This window comes from Corylus avellana, chromosome 2, assembly GCF_965113065.1.
Source record: "Corylus avellana chromosome 2, dhCorAvel1.hap1.2, whole genome shotgun sequence".
Classification (NCBI taxonomy): domain Eukaryota; kingdom Viridiplantae; phylum Streptophyta; class Magnoliopsida; order Fagales; family Betulaceae; genus Corylus; species Corylus avellana.
Genome location: NC_142491.1, coordinates 31383251 through 31400666, shown reverse-complemented (window position 1 = coordinate 31400666; position 17416 = coordinate 31383251). Strand labels below are relative to the sequence as shown.

General features: G+C 37.5%; 1 protein-coding gene and 1 long non-coding RNA gene across 2 annotated transcripts in view; both read left to right on the top strand.

The window, feature by feature from the left end:
- LOC148587621 (uncharacterized) overlaps positions 1-5010 on the top strand; it is a 45716-nt gene extending 40706 nt beyond the window's left edge. Inside the window, exon 9 of the mRNA XM_088512726.1 lies at positions 4372-5010. Coding sequence (XP_088368852.1) covers positions 4372-5010 — 639 coding nt within the window. The remainder of the gene's footprint in view (positions 1-4371) is intronic.
- A 4276-nt stretch (positions 5011-9286) lies between these two features.
- On the top strand, positions 9287-10704 carry LOC132185792 (uncharacterized). The gene is made up of 3 exons (XR_015911597.1): positions 9287-9581; positions 10129-10296; positions 10390-10704. It is a non-coding gene; the product is annotated as an uncharacterized LOC132185792 (long non-coding RNA).
- Positions 10705-17416: the final 6712 nt, after the last annotated feature.

Genomic DNA, 17416 nt, shown 5'->3' with positions numbered 1-17416 from the left:
GTTCTATTTCCCCCCGGTTGAGGGCAGGAACGACCATTACCACCCACAATAAGCCTGATGTGATTTCTCCGATTGCGTTGACTAGCACATGCATGGAAAAATTGTGTTCCGATCCCCATTCCACAACCACTCCACTTTGGCTCTTTGGCGCCATTTCAAATCTTCTTGCTTCAATAAATTATGTAAATTTGATTTTAGCACCCTCTCCTCATCAAGATTCGGAATCCCCTGTGCTCATTGTAGTTCTTCAAATTTTTTTGCCTTGCATTGAATGAGAGCCTCTGAATTATTGGTCTTCTTGCGCACCCATCGTTTGATGACACCTCTGCATGACTGCAAGTTCTCCTTTACAGCTATCCACGGGTCCTTATCACGATGCTTCACCCACCATCCCTTTTTCACCACTTCTCTAAAGCCTTCCAATTTAGCCCACCGGGCTTCATACCGAAAAGGACGCTGCACATGCCTTGCGCCCCCCTCCCTAACACTGAACATCATAATTAGAGGATTGTTGTCTGATGCTCTGTTTGCCAGGACTGAGACCCCCGCATAAGGAAAAAATTCACACCACTGTTTATTGGTCACTGCTCTGTCCATGCCGCCCATTATGCCAAGTGAATTTTGGTCCACACACTCCCAAGTCACTAAGTAGACAATCTTCTAGAGCGCCTTTGAAATCTTCTATCAAGAATCTAGCTCTCCTTGCACCACCCCATTTTTCATCATGTTCCATTACCTTGTTAAAATCTCCCATACACAACCACCATTCCCGTGAGAGAGTGGCCAGATGATGAAGCAAAGCCCAAGATTCTCGCCTTTTAGCAGTTTCGGGATATCCGTAGAACCCCGTTAGTTTCCACACTCCCTCGTCTTCTTTTCTGGTAATGGTGCAATTTATGTCGCTGGCTAAAATTTTGGATGTCCACTTGGAAATCGTCTAGCCAAAGGAACGCTAGCCCACCACTTTGACCAATGCTATCCACTACAAACATGTGATCAAACTTCAACTTTATTAGTAAAAACTCATTTTTTTTAGAAATCATTTTTGTTTCATAAGAAAAACCAAAATGGTTTCTTTTCCATCACCAATTGGCAAAGGACACAAACTGTCTCGGGGTTCCCGAACCTCCGACAGTTCCAACTTAGTACACTCATTGCTCCCGGTGGTGTTGCATTGCAGCCGCTGCCTTATTGTTTGTTGCAATGTCACTGTCAGACTGCGCACTCCGTCCCTTCTTTCCATTACTGCCACCCCCACCCCTTCCGTTGCATTCACCTTCCTTTTTCTCAGCACTGACTTCTCCTTTATGCTCTCCTCCTCCCCATGAATTTCAGACCTGTTCCTCCTCTTCCAAACCGGTACGGGTGATCCAACCCCCATGTTTTGTTCCTGCGTCAGAATCCTTAGAGGCCCCTGCGTATCTGTTTGTGTTTTTCCCCCTTTGTTGCCACTGTACCTCCTCTTAGTTGTCAAAAAGGCTGATGAATCTCCTTCCACCTCACTCAAGGAGGGTGACGTGGAGTCGCTTATCGAGCCCGCTGTAAAAGGAATTACCTTCTCTTTTCCCATAATACCCACACCATTTTCTCCTTCAATAAATCCCATTGGCCCACATAGACACTGGATCTTTGGCCATTTACAGCTGTTTCAAAAATATTACCATCCTTATTTGCCCTTGTCTTTTTTCTTGTCGGCAAATCCCTTGATTTCTTTTTTTTTTTTTTTTTTTGAGAGAAAATCCCTTGATTTCAGCACGTCATGAATAGGTTTAGTCAACGTCTCCCCATCTGATGCACATGCATTGATTCCGAAATCCCCCACATCTCTCTTGCCTTCAACGTCCATTGCCATATTGGGAGAAAAAGATCCTGGTATGAAAAGTCTATCCTCTCCTTATGCCCTAGCCCCCATCTGTCCCTGCGGACAGCCACAGTTTCTCCATTTTCCTCCTTCGTCGAACCGGTCCAACTCCCGCCATGAACGGTTGCCCTCCGGTTGATCATAGTTGTTGCCTGCCCGCGTATTTTCTTGTTTCGCACCTCTGGACCATCCACTTGTCCAAATCTCCATTTTGGCGACGCTGCCCGAAGCCATGGCCCGTACTCCACTGACTCCTCCGCCTTCTGTGACTTCCGTCCAGAATTATCCCCGCACCTCCCACTATCATGCATAACTACTCCACATGTGAATCAGAACCTTGGAAGTTTTTCATACTGGAAAGCAACCCTGATATCTTTCTCCTTTATCTTGATTACCCGTCCTCGGTCCTCTGGATATGATTTTGAGAGGTCAATTCGTATTTTAACCCGCAAGAATTCCCCCCAACCCACTCCATCATCCAATACATCAACATCTTCCTCCTCCCCCACCGTAGACCCCACATGTAGCCATACTTCCTTCCACATGCATGCAAGAGGTAAGTGATACATCCTCACCCAGAAGGCTGCTTTCGCAAACTCCAGATCTGCTACCTATGTAAGCCCATCAAAGTCTACCAAGGATAGCAGATTCCCATTGAACGTCCATGGACGACCCTTCAAGATTCGATCCTTATCCCACCAATTCTCAAATTCGATAAGAAAAAGATTCAAGCCTAAAGTTTTGAACGAAACCCGTCCCGTCGGTTTCCATGCTCTAATTATTCGTGTCTTCAGAATTTCCTTGCTAATGGTTCATTCCGTCAAAAGCCTCCCCACCATACATGCCTGTCCCCGTTGAACCAGCGGAGCAAAAGAATGTTCCTTGATCACAATACCCGGGTTCTCTTCCTCTCTCAACATAAATTTCCCCCACTGATTCGTTAACTCCTCCGCCATGTTTCCCACCACACCGCAATCGCACTGGTAGCACTAAAAGATCTTTGTTCACTCTCCACCCGTCGAGTTCAAGAAAAAACTCTACCTTCAAAAAAACCTAGGCGAGTCTCTGGAGAAGAGAGGATTATCATTATTCAAATCCTTGGGCAATGTTTGGAACCCATGAATGAACCTAAAAATGGAATAGATATTTCTATGAAATAGTTTGCTTGATATTATAAACACTATTAGATACAACAAAATAAAATTTAAACAGTAAAATATATCTTCATTATTCCACTTGAAAGCAATCTTTTTGTATAATAATTATTATTATTATTTTTATGAATAACAAGTTTCATGTCACAAAAGAAATTACACAGTTTTCACCTGAAGGAGAAAACTCCATTGGACCTCAAGTTGCTCAGCAACTTTACAACAAAACCAAACAAGCAAACCTCAGCAAACTAAATAGAGACTTCTCTCTATACAGCATACCAACAACACAGCAGACCTACACCAGCAAATCAGCAGAAATATTCCACATTTGACAAAGAAGAATGTTTTCTCTACTCTTCTGAAAATTACCCCTCCCCAAATTCTAGAAAGGACTTCCCAAACAATGATCTTCAAAAGCTGCTCCTCCGTTTTTGGATGCCCATCATGCTGGAGTTCATTCCTATTTCGCCAAATGTTATAAATGATGGAGCACAAAACCAATCGACATAACATGTCATATGCATCATAGTGATTTACACTTTACATCTGCCTTCACGATCCTCTTACGATTTAAAGTAACTGTTATAAGTAGACATGAGTGTATATCATTATGTGATAGCGTTAATAAAAGAATGATGACTCACATGGCTCATTCAGCACATTATATAGGCTTAAACACATCAACCTGAAGTCTTTACTTAACATTATCAACATAGGTCATCCTGGTTGATGTGTTATAGTCTTATCCAATGGAATGTCTGGTTCCATCTATGACTACAAACAATAATATAGTAGTAATATTTTGTGAGATAATCTCATGACTCACACCAAAGTCATATTTAAGTGACTTAAGAACTGTACAAGTACATGATAGAATAATATGCAATAAATGGTATACATGTAAACAATTATATATTCTCAATACTCATTAATAAATTAGTGAATACACAACTTTATTTTATTACAACTAAAATATCATGCAAATCAATTTAAACTTTAGAGTACACTTCCTAATATCACTATGCTACATAAATTATACATTATTCATCATAGCTTCAATTAATCCATTCGATTCAATACTAGTCATTTCATGATCTTTTTTGTCCAACTTAGCGATTAATTTGGACAAACGGAACAAACTAATACCAAAGGTTAAAACAGGGTTGGAGTTACACTAAACTAAATTTTGTAGTAAATAATATAAAGGTAATAGTTTGTGCGGGCAAAGTGTCATCTACCAATAGCTTATTTTTTTAACAAAGTTATCTTCGGTGTTAGTATATATGATAAAACTTGAGAAACGTTGTCTAGTACTATGCGGTACTTAATTTATGCTAGATTCTTGGCTTCATGTAGTTCGTCAAGGACTCCATGCCCCTCAGTTTCTTCCGCCGCTACAACAGGCAGGGCAAGACCCCAGAAGACTTATTCACAGAAACCCACATGGGGGCAGTCGAAAACAGAGATGCGTTGCTAAGCAAAACCTCTGAATCATGTTCTGTCATCGCTGGACTCATTGCCACAGTGGCCTTCGCCACATCTGTCACAGTCCCTGGAGGAGTCAACCAGGATAATGGCACTCCAATGCTAGTAAACGAGCCCGCATTCAACCTTTTCGCCATCTCATCACTCGTTGCGCTCTGCTTCTCTATCATGGCCTTGGTCACGTTCCAGGTTGCCATCTTAAAATCACGATGCCAAAATCAAGATATGGGCTCAACGTCGATAAAGTTCTTGGTAGGCTCAACGTCGATAAAGTTCTTGGTAGGCTCAACGTCATTGCTCGTTTCCATAGCTGCAATGTTGATCTCGTTTTGTGCGGGACATTACCTTATGCTAAGGGATAAGCTGAAACATGCAGCGATTCCGGTGTATGCAGTGGCGTGCCTGCCAATAACGTTTTATACTATGGTGCAGTTTCCGTTCTATTTTGATCTTATACGGGCTATCTTCAATAAGGTACCACCACGTAACTACAAGGCAGATTCTCTCTAACGTGTTTATTCAATTTGTTCCTTTTTCATTTGTGGATGTTCTCTTTCTTTCTGTGGCTTTGCGTTTGACAAAAAAAAAATGTTTTCCAGACGAAATTATGTATTAATGTTGTACTAGAATTCTCTTGTTGGTTGGGTTTCATGCAACCGTATGTAGTCAATTTTAATTACTGATGAAGTATGAGTTTTAATTTCTACAAGCATAGCTTCTGCAAGTATGCCATTGCACCTAAGATCAGAGGTTGAAAGGTTAATTTCTTACTAATAACATGATAATGATAATACAAATAGTTTTAGGGAAAAAAATTGAGAAAATTTTACCTGTGGTGGGAAGTTTATGTACTTTTTTTTTTTTTTAATTAAATGAAATGAGAGCTAAGTAGTTAGATGAAGTAATTATTAATTGGACAGAGTTTTCTTTCAAACTGGGTTGGAGGAATTTCTTTCAATCTAATCTATAAAAGTGACATGTGTTTCTTGAACATGTGAAAAACACATGCTTTTTAATAGTAGAGACAAAATTAGAATAAATTTTATTAAAAACTCGCGTACCTTACATGCTATTAAAAAAATGAACACATGTCACTTTTATAAATTAGGTTGAAGGAAATTCCTTTAACAGTGTGCAATATCAATGGTCTACCACGTATATATAGACAATGTTGATGAGGAGTTCATTTAGGTTGCAAAGGAATGTCACAAATTCAAAGATTAGGCTAGACTAAACGCTACAGGAGAGGGTTTAATCGTACTCGAGGCATTGGCTCTATATATTGCACTCCAAGACTCCGCATCTTGAAAAATCAGAGTGGAATTTTATAATAAAATTAAATATGTGAAAGGAGAGCAAAACTAAGAGAGGGAAACAGAGAGACACAAGAAATGACTGCATCTTGTTTATATTAATTGATTGTTCTTACAATACAAATAACTTTATTCACTAAAAGAAAAATTGTCTTTAGCGACGATTCTCGTTGACAATGACCATTAGCGACGATTTTCGAAGTGTTAGAAGTGGTCTTTAAAAATACCTCTCATGAAATGGCTTGTCTTCACTTATAATTTGTTCATCAGTGAGCAATATTGTCACTAATGCTATTAAACACTTTAGCTACGACTTAGTTCTAAATGATAAAAATTGTTTTTTTTTTTAAAAATAAATAAAAAAAAAAAAAACAAAAAACGTGCCAAATGATTTTTTTTTTTTTTTTGGCCATTTACTGCTTTAATTTTTTGCTATTTATTATCTAAATGACTTATTAATCTGCATAAACAAGAACAAAACAAAAAATTAAAAAAATTAAAAATAAAAAACAAACCAAACGCCATATAATATTTTAACAAAGTACTAAACTCATGAAAGATGAGTTCGAAATATTTACAAGCTTCCCAACAATTAGACCATTATTTTTCCATAGTTCTAGTCCAGTTCTTTAACCAGGCATAAGGAAAAGCATAAGAACAAGAGATATTGAAGAGTACACAAATATATCTCCAAGTCCCTCACACGTCTACCATTAATCATTTTCTCAGTTCTCGTGCAGTTTTCTAACTTAGCTCTAATGTTGTTCCCTGCAATCTAGTTTCTCTTTCAAGATTACAAAGCCTTCAAGAATCACTACAAGAAACTAACTCATCAAGGGCGACTTATTAGAAGCGACTTTATAGTCGCCCCTAATACTCAACTATTAGGGGCGACTTTTAAAAGTTGTCCCTAATAGTTAATTATTAGCGTCCACATAAAAGTGGACGCTAATAATTAATAGGTCGAAAGGTTGACTATTAGCGTCCACTTTATAATGGACGCTAATAAGTCAACCCTAATATACACGCGGGAATTATTAAAGGGGCGCGAAAAAATTAAGGGGCCAAAAAAAAACTTTTAGTGTCCACATTAGTCGACCCTGATAGTACACCAATAGCGTCCACTTAAGTGGACACTAAAAGCTAAAAAAAAAATAAAAAATAAAAAATAAAAGAAAAAAAATCAAATAAAAGATCAATAGGGTCAACTTTGAGAGTCGACCCTAAAGGGTACGTAGAAAAAATAAAAAATAAAAAAAAATTAAAAATTAAAATTGATGAGCAATAGCGTCCACTAAAAGTGGACGCTGAAGACGCATCATTAGGGTCGACTTTCAATGCTTAACTATTAGGGGCGACAAAGAGTAGGTAAAAAAAATTAAAAAAAAAATTAAAAATTAAAATTGATGGGCAATAGCGTCCACTAAAAGTGGACGCTGAAGATGCATCATTAGGGTCGACTTTCATGCTTAACTATTAGGGGCGACTTTATCGCCCCTAAAGAGTAGGTAAACAAAATTAAAAAAAAAAAATTAAAAATTAAAATTGATGGGCAATAGCGTCCACTAAAAGTAGACGCTAAAGACTCATCATTAGGGTCGACTTTGAAAGTCGACCCTAATAGTTAAGTATTAGGGTCGACAAAGTCAACCCTAAAGAGTAGGTAAAAAAACTAAAAAAAAAATAAAATTAATCACCAATAGCGTCCACTAAAAGTGGACGCTAAAGACTCATCATTAGGGTCGACTTTCAGAGTACATAGAAAAATTAAAAAATAAAATAAAAAAATAAAATTGATGACCAATAGCGTCCATTAAAGTGGACGCTAAAGACCAATTATTAGGGTCGACTTTGTCGACCCTAAAGAGTAGGTAGAAAAATAAAAATAAAAATAAAAATAAATAAAATTGGTGGGCAATAGCGTCCACTAAAAGTGGACACTAATACTTAAGTATTAGGGGCGACTTTCAGTTAAGTATTAAGGTCGACTTTGTGGACGCTAAAGAGTATGTAGAAAAATAAAAATAAAATAAAATTAATGGTCTAAAAAAAATGAAATTATAAATTATAAATTATAAATTTTATAAAATTTATAAAATTATAAAATTATAAATTATAAATTTTCTAAAAAATAAAAATAAACTTTTATAAAATTATAAATTTTCTCTTAATTTGAAATTAAAACTTTTATAAAATTAAACACTAATAAAAAATGAAAAATTAGTTCGATTGAACATTCAGTTCAACTCTAAGCATTTTATATTATATTAGTGTATTAGTTATAAAATGTTATTTCCCAAAAATTTATCTCCGATAATATGTCATTATTTATTTTATATAAATTATTAGATATTCGATCGATCGTGATAGGATCAAATGATTGATCAAATGATTGATCAAACTTCAAACAAATTAAAGGTTCGTTCAAACATCCGTTTGGTCCTAGTGCATTTGTTCGATCGATCATGATAGAATCAAATGATCGATCAAACTTGAAACAATTGAAATTGAAGGATTGATCGAATATCCGATCAATCATAATGAATTAGTTCGATTGATCGTGATAAGATCAAATGATTGAAACAATTGAAATTGAAATTAAATTAATTCGATTGATCGTGATAGGATCAAATGATCGATCAAACATCCGATCGATCCTAATGAATTAGTTCGATTGGTCGTGATAAGATCAAATGTTTGATCGAACATCCGATCGATCCTAGTGAATTAGTTCGATTGATCGTGATAAGATCAAATGATCGATCAAACATTTGATCGATCATAGTGAATTAGTTCGATTGATTGTGATAGGATCAAACATCTGATCAAAAATCTGATCGAAAATCCAATCGATCAAAGTGAATTAGTTCGATTGATCGTGATAGAATCAAATGATCAATCAAATGTTCGATCGAAAATCCGATCGATCAAACATCCAATCAATCCTAGTGAATTAGTTTGATTGATCGTGATAAGATCAAACATCTGATCGAAAATCCAATCGATCCTAGTGAATTAGTTCGATTGATCGTAATAGAATCAATTGATCGATCAAACATCCGATTGATCCTAATGAATTAGTTAGATTTATCATGATAAGATCAATTAATCGATCAAACTGAATACAATTGAAGGTTCAATCGAACAATTGATCTTATCATGATAAATATCAACTTAATGATCTTAGTGCATTAGTTATATTATATTTGGATTTTGTATTGATCTTATAATTAATTATAAGATAAATATCAACTTAATGATCTTTATTATAAAAATTTATTAAACGGAAATTATTAGTTAATATTATAATAATAAAAACATATTACAGGAGAAAATAAAGAAAAACAAAAATAAATAAAAATTAAAAAATTATAAGTATAATTTTTCTTTTTTTAAAAAAAAAAATAAATTTGAGGCTCATTAGTCGCCCCTATTGAGTGCGAAAAATAAGCGCCATCCAGTGGCGGGGTATCTGAAATTTTCGGATAAAAAATTTCATAAACCGCGTCTTTTTTTCCCCAAACCTTCAAAACACCAGAATCCTCCCTAACACCCCTCTCACTCACCTCCCTCATCACTCTCACTCTCAATCTCTCTACCGCTGCTCTCCCAAACTTTGACCGATGAAAGCTTTCACATAAGGCTTTGCTGAGAAGCTGAAAGAGGGAGAGAGAGAGAGAGAGAGGGAGAGAGAAAGAAAGAGAGAGGGTGGATCGTTCGGGGAAGCCAGAGAAGAAAAAGAAAAAGAAGGGGAGAAAAATCCTCGAGGTAACCTCTTTAAACTTTAAATTTTTGCAATTTTTGTGGCTGGTGTTCTTGTTGTTGTAGAAGATTTGGATTAGTTTTTGATAATATTGAATTTGCTTGAGGTGGATTTCGGTTGCTGAGAAGAGTGGTGTGACCTTGATTTTTATTATTTCTCATTTTTGTTGGGTTAGATTTTGTAGTTGACTTTGATTTGTGTTTGGAGATTTATGTTGAGTATCTCAAATCTGAATTGGGTGATTCTAATTTGGCGTTGGGAACCCACGGATTTCATTGCGGCATTCAGTCATATATGTAGTTTCAGGCTTTAATCACCATGTGCACGGTCTTATTTGCTCTTATCTAGAATTGGGTTCATTGTAATTTGTTGTGAAACTGTCACATGGTTTTGGATGTTGTTGAGTGTGTTGCTTATCTTCTAGGAATTGACTCTTCAACATTTGTACATGGAAGATTCATTGTCTTGCTCTTAAAAAACTTATTTGAATGTTTGCACTTTGAAATTATTCATGGCCTTGCACTGTAAGTGTTTGTTATGTTATCCTTGAAGGTGAAATCTGCTATCCAACAAGCCCAGAGAAGTTTGGCGGTCAATGGGAATGAGGCAATGGCTGTTGCAGCTTTGCTACAGCTAGTCGAGACTTTGCAGCTTAATCTAAAAGCTGCAATTAAGGAAGATGCAGATTGGTACGGACGTTTCATGCCTCTCACAGAAGAGGTAAGTAAAGCATTAAGATTGAATCTGAGAACCTACTGCTCCATATTTTTTGAATTCTTGCATGCCCTTACTTCTTCTGGACGTTGCATGCAGATAATGGGATTGGTTATAAATTGATCATTAGTTAAGTTGATACAGCAAGTTATAGATGAAGATGGCTCTGTTAAAGACTCTGCGGTTTGTTCATTGTTACCTCACAGAATTTTCATCATTGCGGTTATGCATATTGTGACACCTAGGACTTTATTGATTTACTCTAGTTGAGATGGTTTCTGTGATATGTAGAACACTAGGTTGAACATTTCTGTTTTTGGTCAATAGCAATGCTACTGGTTCAGGAAGTAAGTAACATTGTGTATTTATTTTGTCCTCTCTGTATCTAAGACGAGACCAGCTCCACTGCTTTATCCAGCACTTGCTTTTCGAGTGACATTTGTTACATAAATAACATTACTAGTCCAGCCAATTATAAAAGTTTGAGCTGGGGTCCTATTACGTCAAGTGTGGATTCCTTTAGTGCTTCTAAAGGAATTCTTACAAATAACTCTGCTAAAACATTCTAAATATAATGTATTACTTATATACATGGATTGGAAAAGGAAAGTAATAAAACTAGGTGGAGGCGAGAAGCTGAGAACATTACCTTTCTTTACCTTATGAGGATATATAGTACTTCTATCTAACACAAGAGCTATGTGCCATGACCCTTCAAGATCACATATCTAAGCCATCCTGCAATCCATTTAATATGCTCATTCAAACATTTGATAATATTGTTGGTTGGAGTTTTGTTTTCATGATGCCCTTGCAGATATTTCATCAACCGATTGTTCTAGTTAGTTATTCCTTGGTTGCTTAATCTGTGGAAGATAAATCTTCCTATTTCAGACAACCAACCTTAACAATTTGTCAATCAATTCAAAGAGTTCAATAAAAGAGGAGGCTTTCATGTGAACAAGCATGTTAGAAGGAAAAAAAAGAAAGAAAGAAAGCTCTAAACGGACTATATGTACATTGATGTTTTGAATTTTTTTAGCCACATTTATCTTTAGTTTCACTCAAAACAGAGTACAATATTTTTACTCTTGTCATGATTAATAGATAAATTGTTTAGGACACATTCAATAAATAACAGGATCCAGTTATAGGAGGCAGCTTGCTTTTGACATACACAACTGGCTATGTTGCTCCTCTCCTTTTGCTCATAATTAACATGTATTAGTGGGACTATTATTGATATATGTTAGAAGTATTGTGGTTAGGAGTTAGCCGATATATGTTACTCATACCAGTGTTCCCTGGTTCTGCGATCAATCGCAGTTGGAGTGCGATCGATTGCAGTACCAGAGGGTTTTCAAGTAGGTTTTTTATATTTTGCGACCGATCGCACTCCAACTGCGATCAATCACAAAATGTCGAAAACCTACTGGTACTGCGATCGATCGCACACGATTGTTCGATCGATCGCAGATTATTTTTTTTTTTAAAATTTTTTAGGACCATTAGGGTCCACTTTGTGGACGCTAATGGTTAACTATTAGCGTCCACTTTGGTTTGGACGCTAATAGTTAATTTTTTATTTTTTTATTTTATTTATTTATTTATTTATTTAATTTTTGAGGACCATTAGGGTCCACTTTGTGGACGCTAATGGTTAACTATCAGCGTCCACTTTGGTTTGGAAGCTGATAGTTAATTTTTTTTTTTTTTTTTTTTTTAATTTTTGAGGACCATTAGGGTCTACTTTGTGGACGCTAATGGTTAACTATCAGCGTCCAATTTGGTTTGGACGCTGATAGTTATTATTTATTTTTTTTTTTAAGGACCATTAGGGTCGACAAAATGGACCCTAATGGTTAACTAAAAGTGGACGCTAATGCTTGCCTATTAGGGTCGACTTTCGCTTCCGTGTACATCATCTTTAGGGTCAAAACATTGTGACTTTTAGGGTCGATAAAGTGGATGCTAAAAGTGATCATTAGGGTCGACTTTTAAATGAACCCTGATAATCAAACATTTGATCATTAGGGTCGGACTATTAGCGTCGACACCTTTAGGGTCGAAAAGTCGACGCTGTTGGCAACAACGTCCACTTTAGGACCAAAGTCGCCCCTAAAGACCTAATTTCTTGTAGTGAATGTGATACATGAATTTATCTGCATGAAAAGTCTAACCATTAGAATGCAACCATTAGACAGGAATTAAAAGTACATACGCATTTGAACCATTTAGGTGAGTAGAGGATACAATAGAACAGTTGTCATATGGAACATTAAGCCAAAAAAACAGAGCACTACAATGTATCTAACACCGAAGCAGCACATGGATATTAGTGCTACAGCCTATTAAAAACTTAAATAAAATATCTTTAACATTCATAATTACCTGCTGTTGGGAAAATAAACTTCCCGTTCTAGCCCCGGTGAGTCAAAGGCCTATAGCTCGATGATGAAGCCATGTGCCAAGTACTGTGACGTCCCACATTGCCTGAGTATGGAGATGAGGATGTGCTTAAATGTATATTACACCATTAATGACAACAACGCGTTTTAAAGCCGTGATGGTTATAATCCCATCAGAACTCTACAGTTAAGCGTGCTTCTGCTGGAGTAGTACCAGGATGGGTGACCAACTGGGAAGTTTGGTTTTTGGGGAGCCAAAAGCGGACAATATTGTGTGTCATTGGGGTGAGATGTTACATATGGTATCAGAGCCATTGCCCAGCCTGAGATGGGGGGAGCGTGCACAAGCCCATGAAGGTCAATAGCGGGCGCTCGCTGGGGCGGACGCCAAGAATGGGCTAATCCCATGAGGGTGCCCAGTGAGGACGCTGGGTCCTAAGAGGGGGTGATTGTGACTTCCCACATCGCCTGGGTATGGAAATGAGGATGTGCTTAAATGTATATTACACCCTTAATGAAAACAACGCGTTTTAAAGTCGTGATGGTTATAATCCCATCAGAACTCTGCAGTTAAGCGTGCTTCTGCTGGAGTAGTACCAGGATGGGTGACCAAATGGGAAGTCTGGTTTGGGGGAGCCAAAAGCGGACAATATTGTGTGTCATTGGGGTGAGATGTTACAAGTACTCATAAGAATAATCCATAATTAATGAAGGTCCGGCCCACTAGAATCGACAGTACGAAGAAGAAGACACCTCCCGGGCCAGGTCACTCAAGGACCGATCACCCGAGGCTGTCAAATCTCTAGACTGCTCAGGCTCGGTCTTATTCCTATACAAGAACCCAATTGTAGGACTAACTCCCATTACTCAATGGTTGACTTCCATTGAGTTAAGGACTCCTTTCATGATTATCCAACATGATGAGGATAGTGTTAGAGTTCGCATACAACCGCTACTCTTAATTCAAATCAAGCTACAAGACTTGGATAAGACCGAAGAAGGAGTTCTAGTCCGAGTAAACCCATCAGCCTATTAATAGTGAAAAAGAACTTGGATCGTGTTCTACCTCTAATCACCAAATAATCAAAACATGGAACTAAGCCATATAATAAACTAAAACATGCACAGCAAAATTAAACAAACTTCACAAACACAACATAAGATTTGTTTACAAAGTGGAAAACCATTTGAACACATCAAAAGTAAAAATCACTTCAGGGCATCCAAACCCAAGAAATCATTCAATAAAGATTCAGAGTTACAAACTAGTTGATACTCACAACCCTAAGAATCCCTAGACTTAGTAAGAACAACAAGCTTTCCAGCTTGTCTCCATCATGACCATCTTCACGAAGTGCATTTCCTCACCAACCCATCGGTAGACTTCTTTCTTCAAGCAAACAAACCAACGATCTTGTGCAGATGAACGAACAAGGCAACACACCAAATCAAGAGAAAAGGACAGCCCAAAGCTTTATCACGTCCTCTCTTGAACAAACAGTCCCGAGACATAGCGCTCGAAGAGAAACTTTGAGACTACACAGAGAAAAACATTCCCAAAAAGTCTACAATGAACATTGATAGCAAAATCCTTTTATTGGAGAGGCATTTTACTCTTCATATCCTAACGGACTCATCTCTCGTTAAGACGGGATGAGCAACATAATAGATCTGAAAAATTCACATCTTAACGGGAAAGGGGTGCCGTTATGACAAAAAGAACAAACATCTCACCCACATCACATGTCCCATCCTAACGCTCCATCTGACGAGAAAATAGGGAGTCCAACATTAGTCCCATTACATGTCCCGTCCTGATGAGGTTCCTGACGAGGAAACAATAGCTTCAGCTTCAATCCCGTTACATCCCCGTCTTGACGCAACTCCTGACGAGGAAACAGTAACTTCCCATTACATGTCCTGTCCTAACACAACTCCTGACAAGGAAACAGTAACTTCTCGTTGCATGTTCCATCTTAATGAAACTCCTGAGGAGGAAATAGTAGGTTCTTAGCTCAGTCCCGTTATATATCCCGTTCTGACAAGCTTCATGACGGAAAAACAGAAAGCACTTCCAAAACCTCTGAAAACCTAAGTTCTATTCCCCAAAGTTTTAAACAACAAAACATTACACGAAATATCATTGAAATAGGCCAAACTAAAACCAAACAATCTCCCCCTTTGGCCATTCAATGACAAAACCCTAAACACAAGGTTTAAAACTTTACACAAACAAAATTTCTACCTAAACACAAAGAGCGACCCGTGTGCAACCCATCTTGAACACCAAAAAAGGTACCACTAAATCATTCTCCCAACCCATACTCAAAATATCAAGACCACAATGTCCTGATTCTGAAACATTTCACACAAAACGTATTAACTACATCATATTCAATAACAATAGATAAGCAAAGCCAATAACTGAAACCATCTATCATCACCAAACAAAAACAACCAAGATGGTTATCAAAGCTACATTGATAGTTTTCCAAGCAACTCTCCCCCTTTTTGTCATAAAGGGCAAAGGGGTAGTAAAACTGAGTATTCAAGTATTGACATATCCTCACACGAAACTCACAAGCCATAACCGTAGGTAAAAAGTAAGAAGGGACAACAAATTTTTTTTTGAATCAACACACGAATGATTCTGACGTGAAAGCAGCTCGTACTCGTATTGTCAAACCAATTAACTCAAACCACCTGATAAGTGCCAAATGTTGCACATTTAAGCCCCTTAACTCGCATATATTAATTCCTTAGCGTTGTTATTTGTTTGATTTTCTTTTGTTTTAGTGTTTTCAGGTTTCGAAGGAAAAACACAATTAATTCCACTAATTATGGGGCTTAAGACACTTCGGTGAGCATTGGCAGCAAATTTGGATCGAGCTCAACGCTTCCAGATTTGAATGCACCTGAGTTCAAGCAATCCCATTCAAACGGAGCAAGTTCCCGTCTGGTGGAAGTACTCGTCCGGACGGACATGCGCTCGAGCACACCATCCAAGGGGCTCAAGCACACACGATGAAAGCCACCATCCAAACGGTGGAAGTACCCATCTAGAAGGACGTGCGCTCGAGTGCACCATCCAAGGGGCTCGAGCGCACAAAGGGCCTTCCAGAATGAGGAAGAAGCCCAATTCCACCTTGGACAAGGTTTCCAGTCCCCTACTTGGACTAGGAGACAAACCTACGATTTTTATAGGTTTTCTAGGGCTTCTAGGGTTCTCATACTCCCTATAAATAAGCCTCTAACTATTGAAGAAAATCACACTGCTACTTAGAGCAAAAATTTAGAAAATATCTTCTTGGAGGCTTGAAGAGTTGAAGAGAAGATGAACATTGCAAGAGGCCATTCTAACACCACCAAGAGCAGCTAAACTCGTATTAGGGTGTTGATATAGCCTAATACCGGATAGAAATGGAGATGGAAAACAAGTACACAAATTCACACTCAAATGACAACTAGAAGTTCACCACCCAAGAGATAACACCAAATGGATATAGAATATCACCACCCAAAGGATTATAACAAGGGATACAGAATTAGAACACTCAGCACTCTAAGGCTAACACTAAAGAGATACGAAGATACAATGAGAACTCTCCTCTCAAAAGCCAAATGCTGGTTTTTAAACACAATACTCTAGTCTGACCTACACTTGCACACACAAGTATTATATAAGCTTAGAACAACCCTCTAAGCATAGGATAAGCATCTAATGAAGTTAAACAAGTAATAATGGCATAAAGCAATCATTAATTTGTGGGACAGTAGACAAGGGGACAAACAGCCACCTTAATGCGTATTCCCGAGAAGGCTGACCACTCCACTTGAAACCGTCATAACTTTTGGCTCGCGAGTCCAAATGATTTGAAACCTTTTTAGTTAGAAAGATAAGATTCTGAACTTCAAGTTAGACCTAGGAATGTGTTCAAAATGATGAAGTAATGGACTACTATGATGTTTTTGAACTCACTAGAACTCTCTAGACTGCATCAGGGTTTCTTCAATTTGGGCCTTGGCATTGTGTTGGGCTTGTGGACTTATTTGGATTGAAGCTTGGGAAATTGTTAATGGACTCTTACTGGACACACTCGTGTCATAGCCCTTTCCAAGTAACAATGGTTTAATTTTATTTTAATTGAGTTTTTCTATATGCATGATGGTTGTATAACTGTGAGAATTGATCTTAATGTTTATATTTTTGTGTCGAAAAATATCAATAATAAAAATAACCACTCGCAATAGAACGAATTCGTAGTGCAATCCGTCTTCCCTAGGCATGGCCTATCTAACCCTCTTGATCATATGTCAATTAAAACCGTTGTATAACAATCATTTATATAATCATAGAAAATATGAAGGATTGAGTTCAATCAATATTAAAAGTTTCTAAGACAAGAGAAGAATTCATAATGATTGAATATAAACATTAAGATCAATTCTCACAATTATACAACCATCATGCATATAGAAAAACTCAAATTAAAATAAAATTAAACCATTGCTACTTGGAAAGGGCAACATCAACGCCCTATTACAGATTTAGCTGCTCATCCTAGTGCTGGAATGGCCTCCTGCCATGTTCCTCTTCTCTTCAACTATCCAAGCCTCCAAGAAGATATTTTGTATCTAAAACTAAGCATACCCTTCTCTTGAAGTTTGTGGTCTATTTATAGGGAGCAAACAAGCCCTAAAAGCCCTCGGAATCCCAG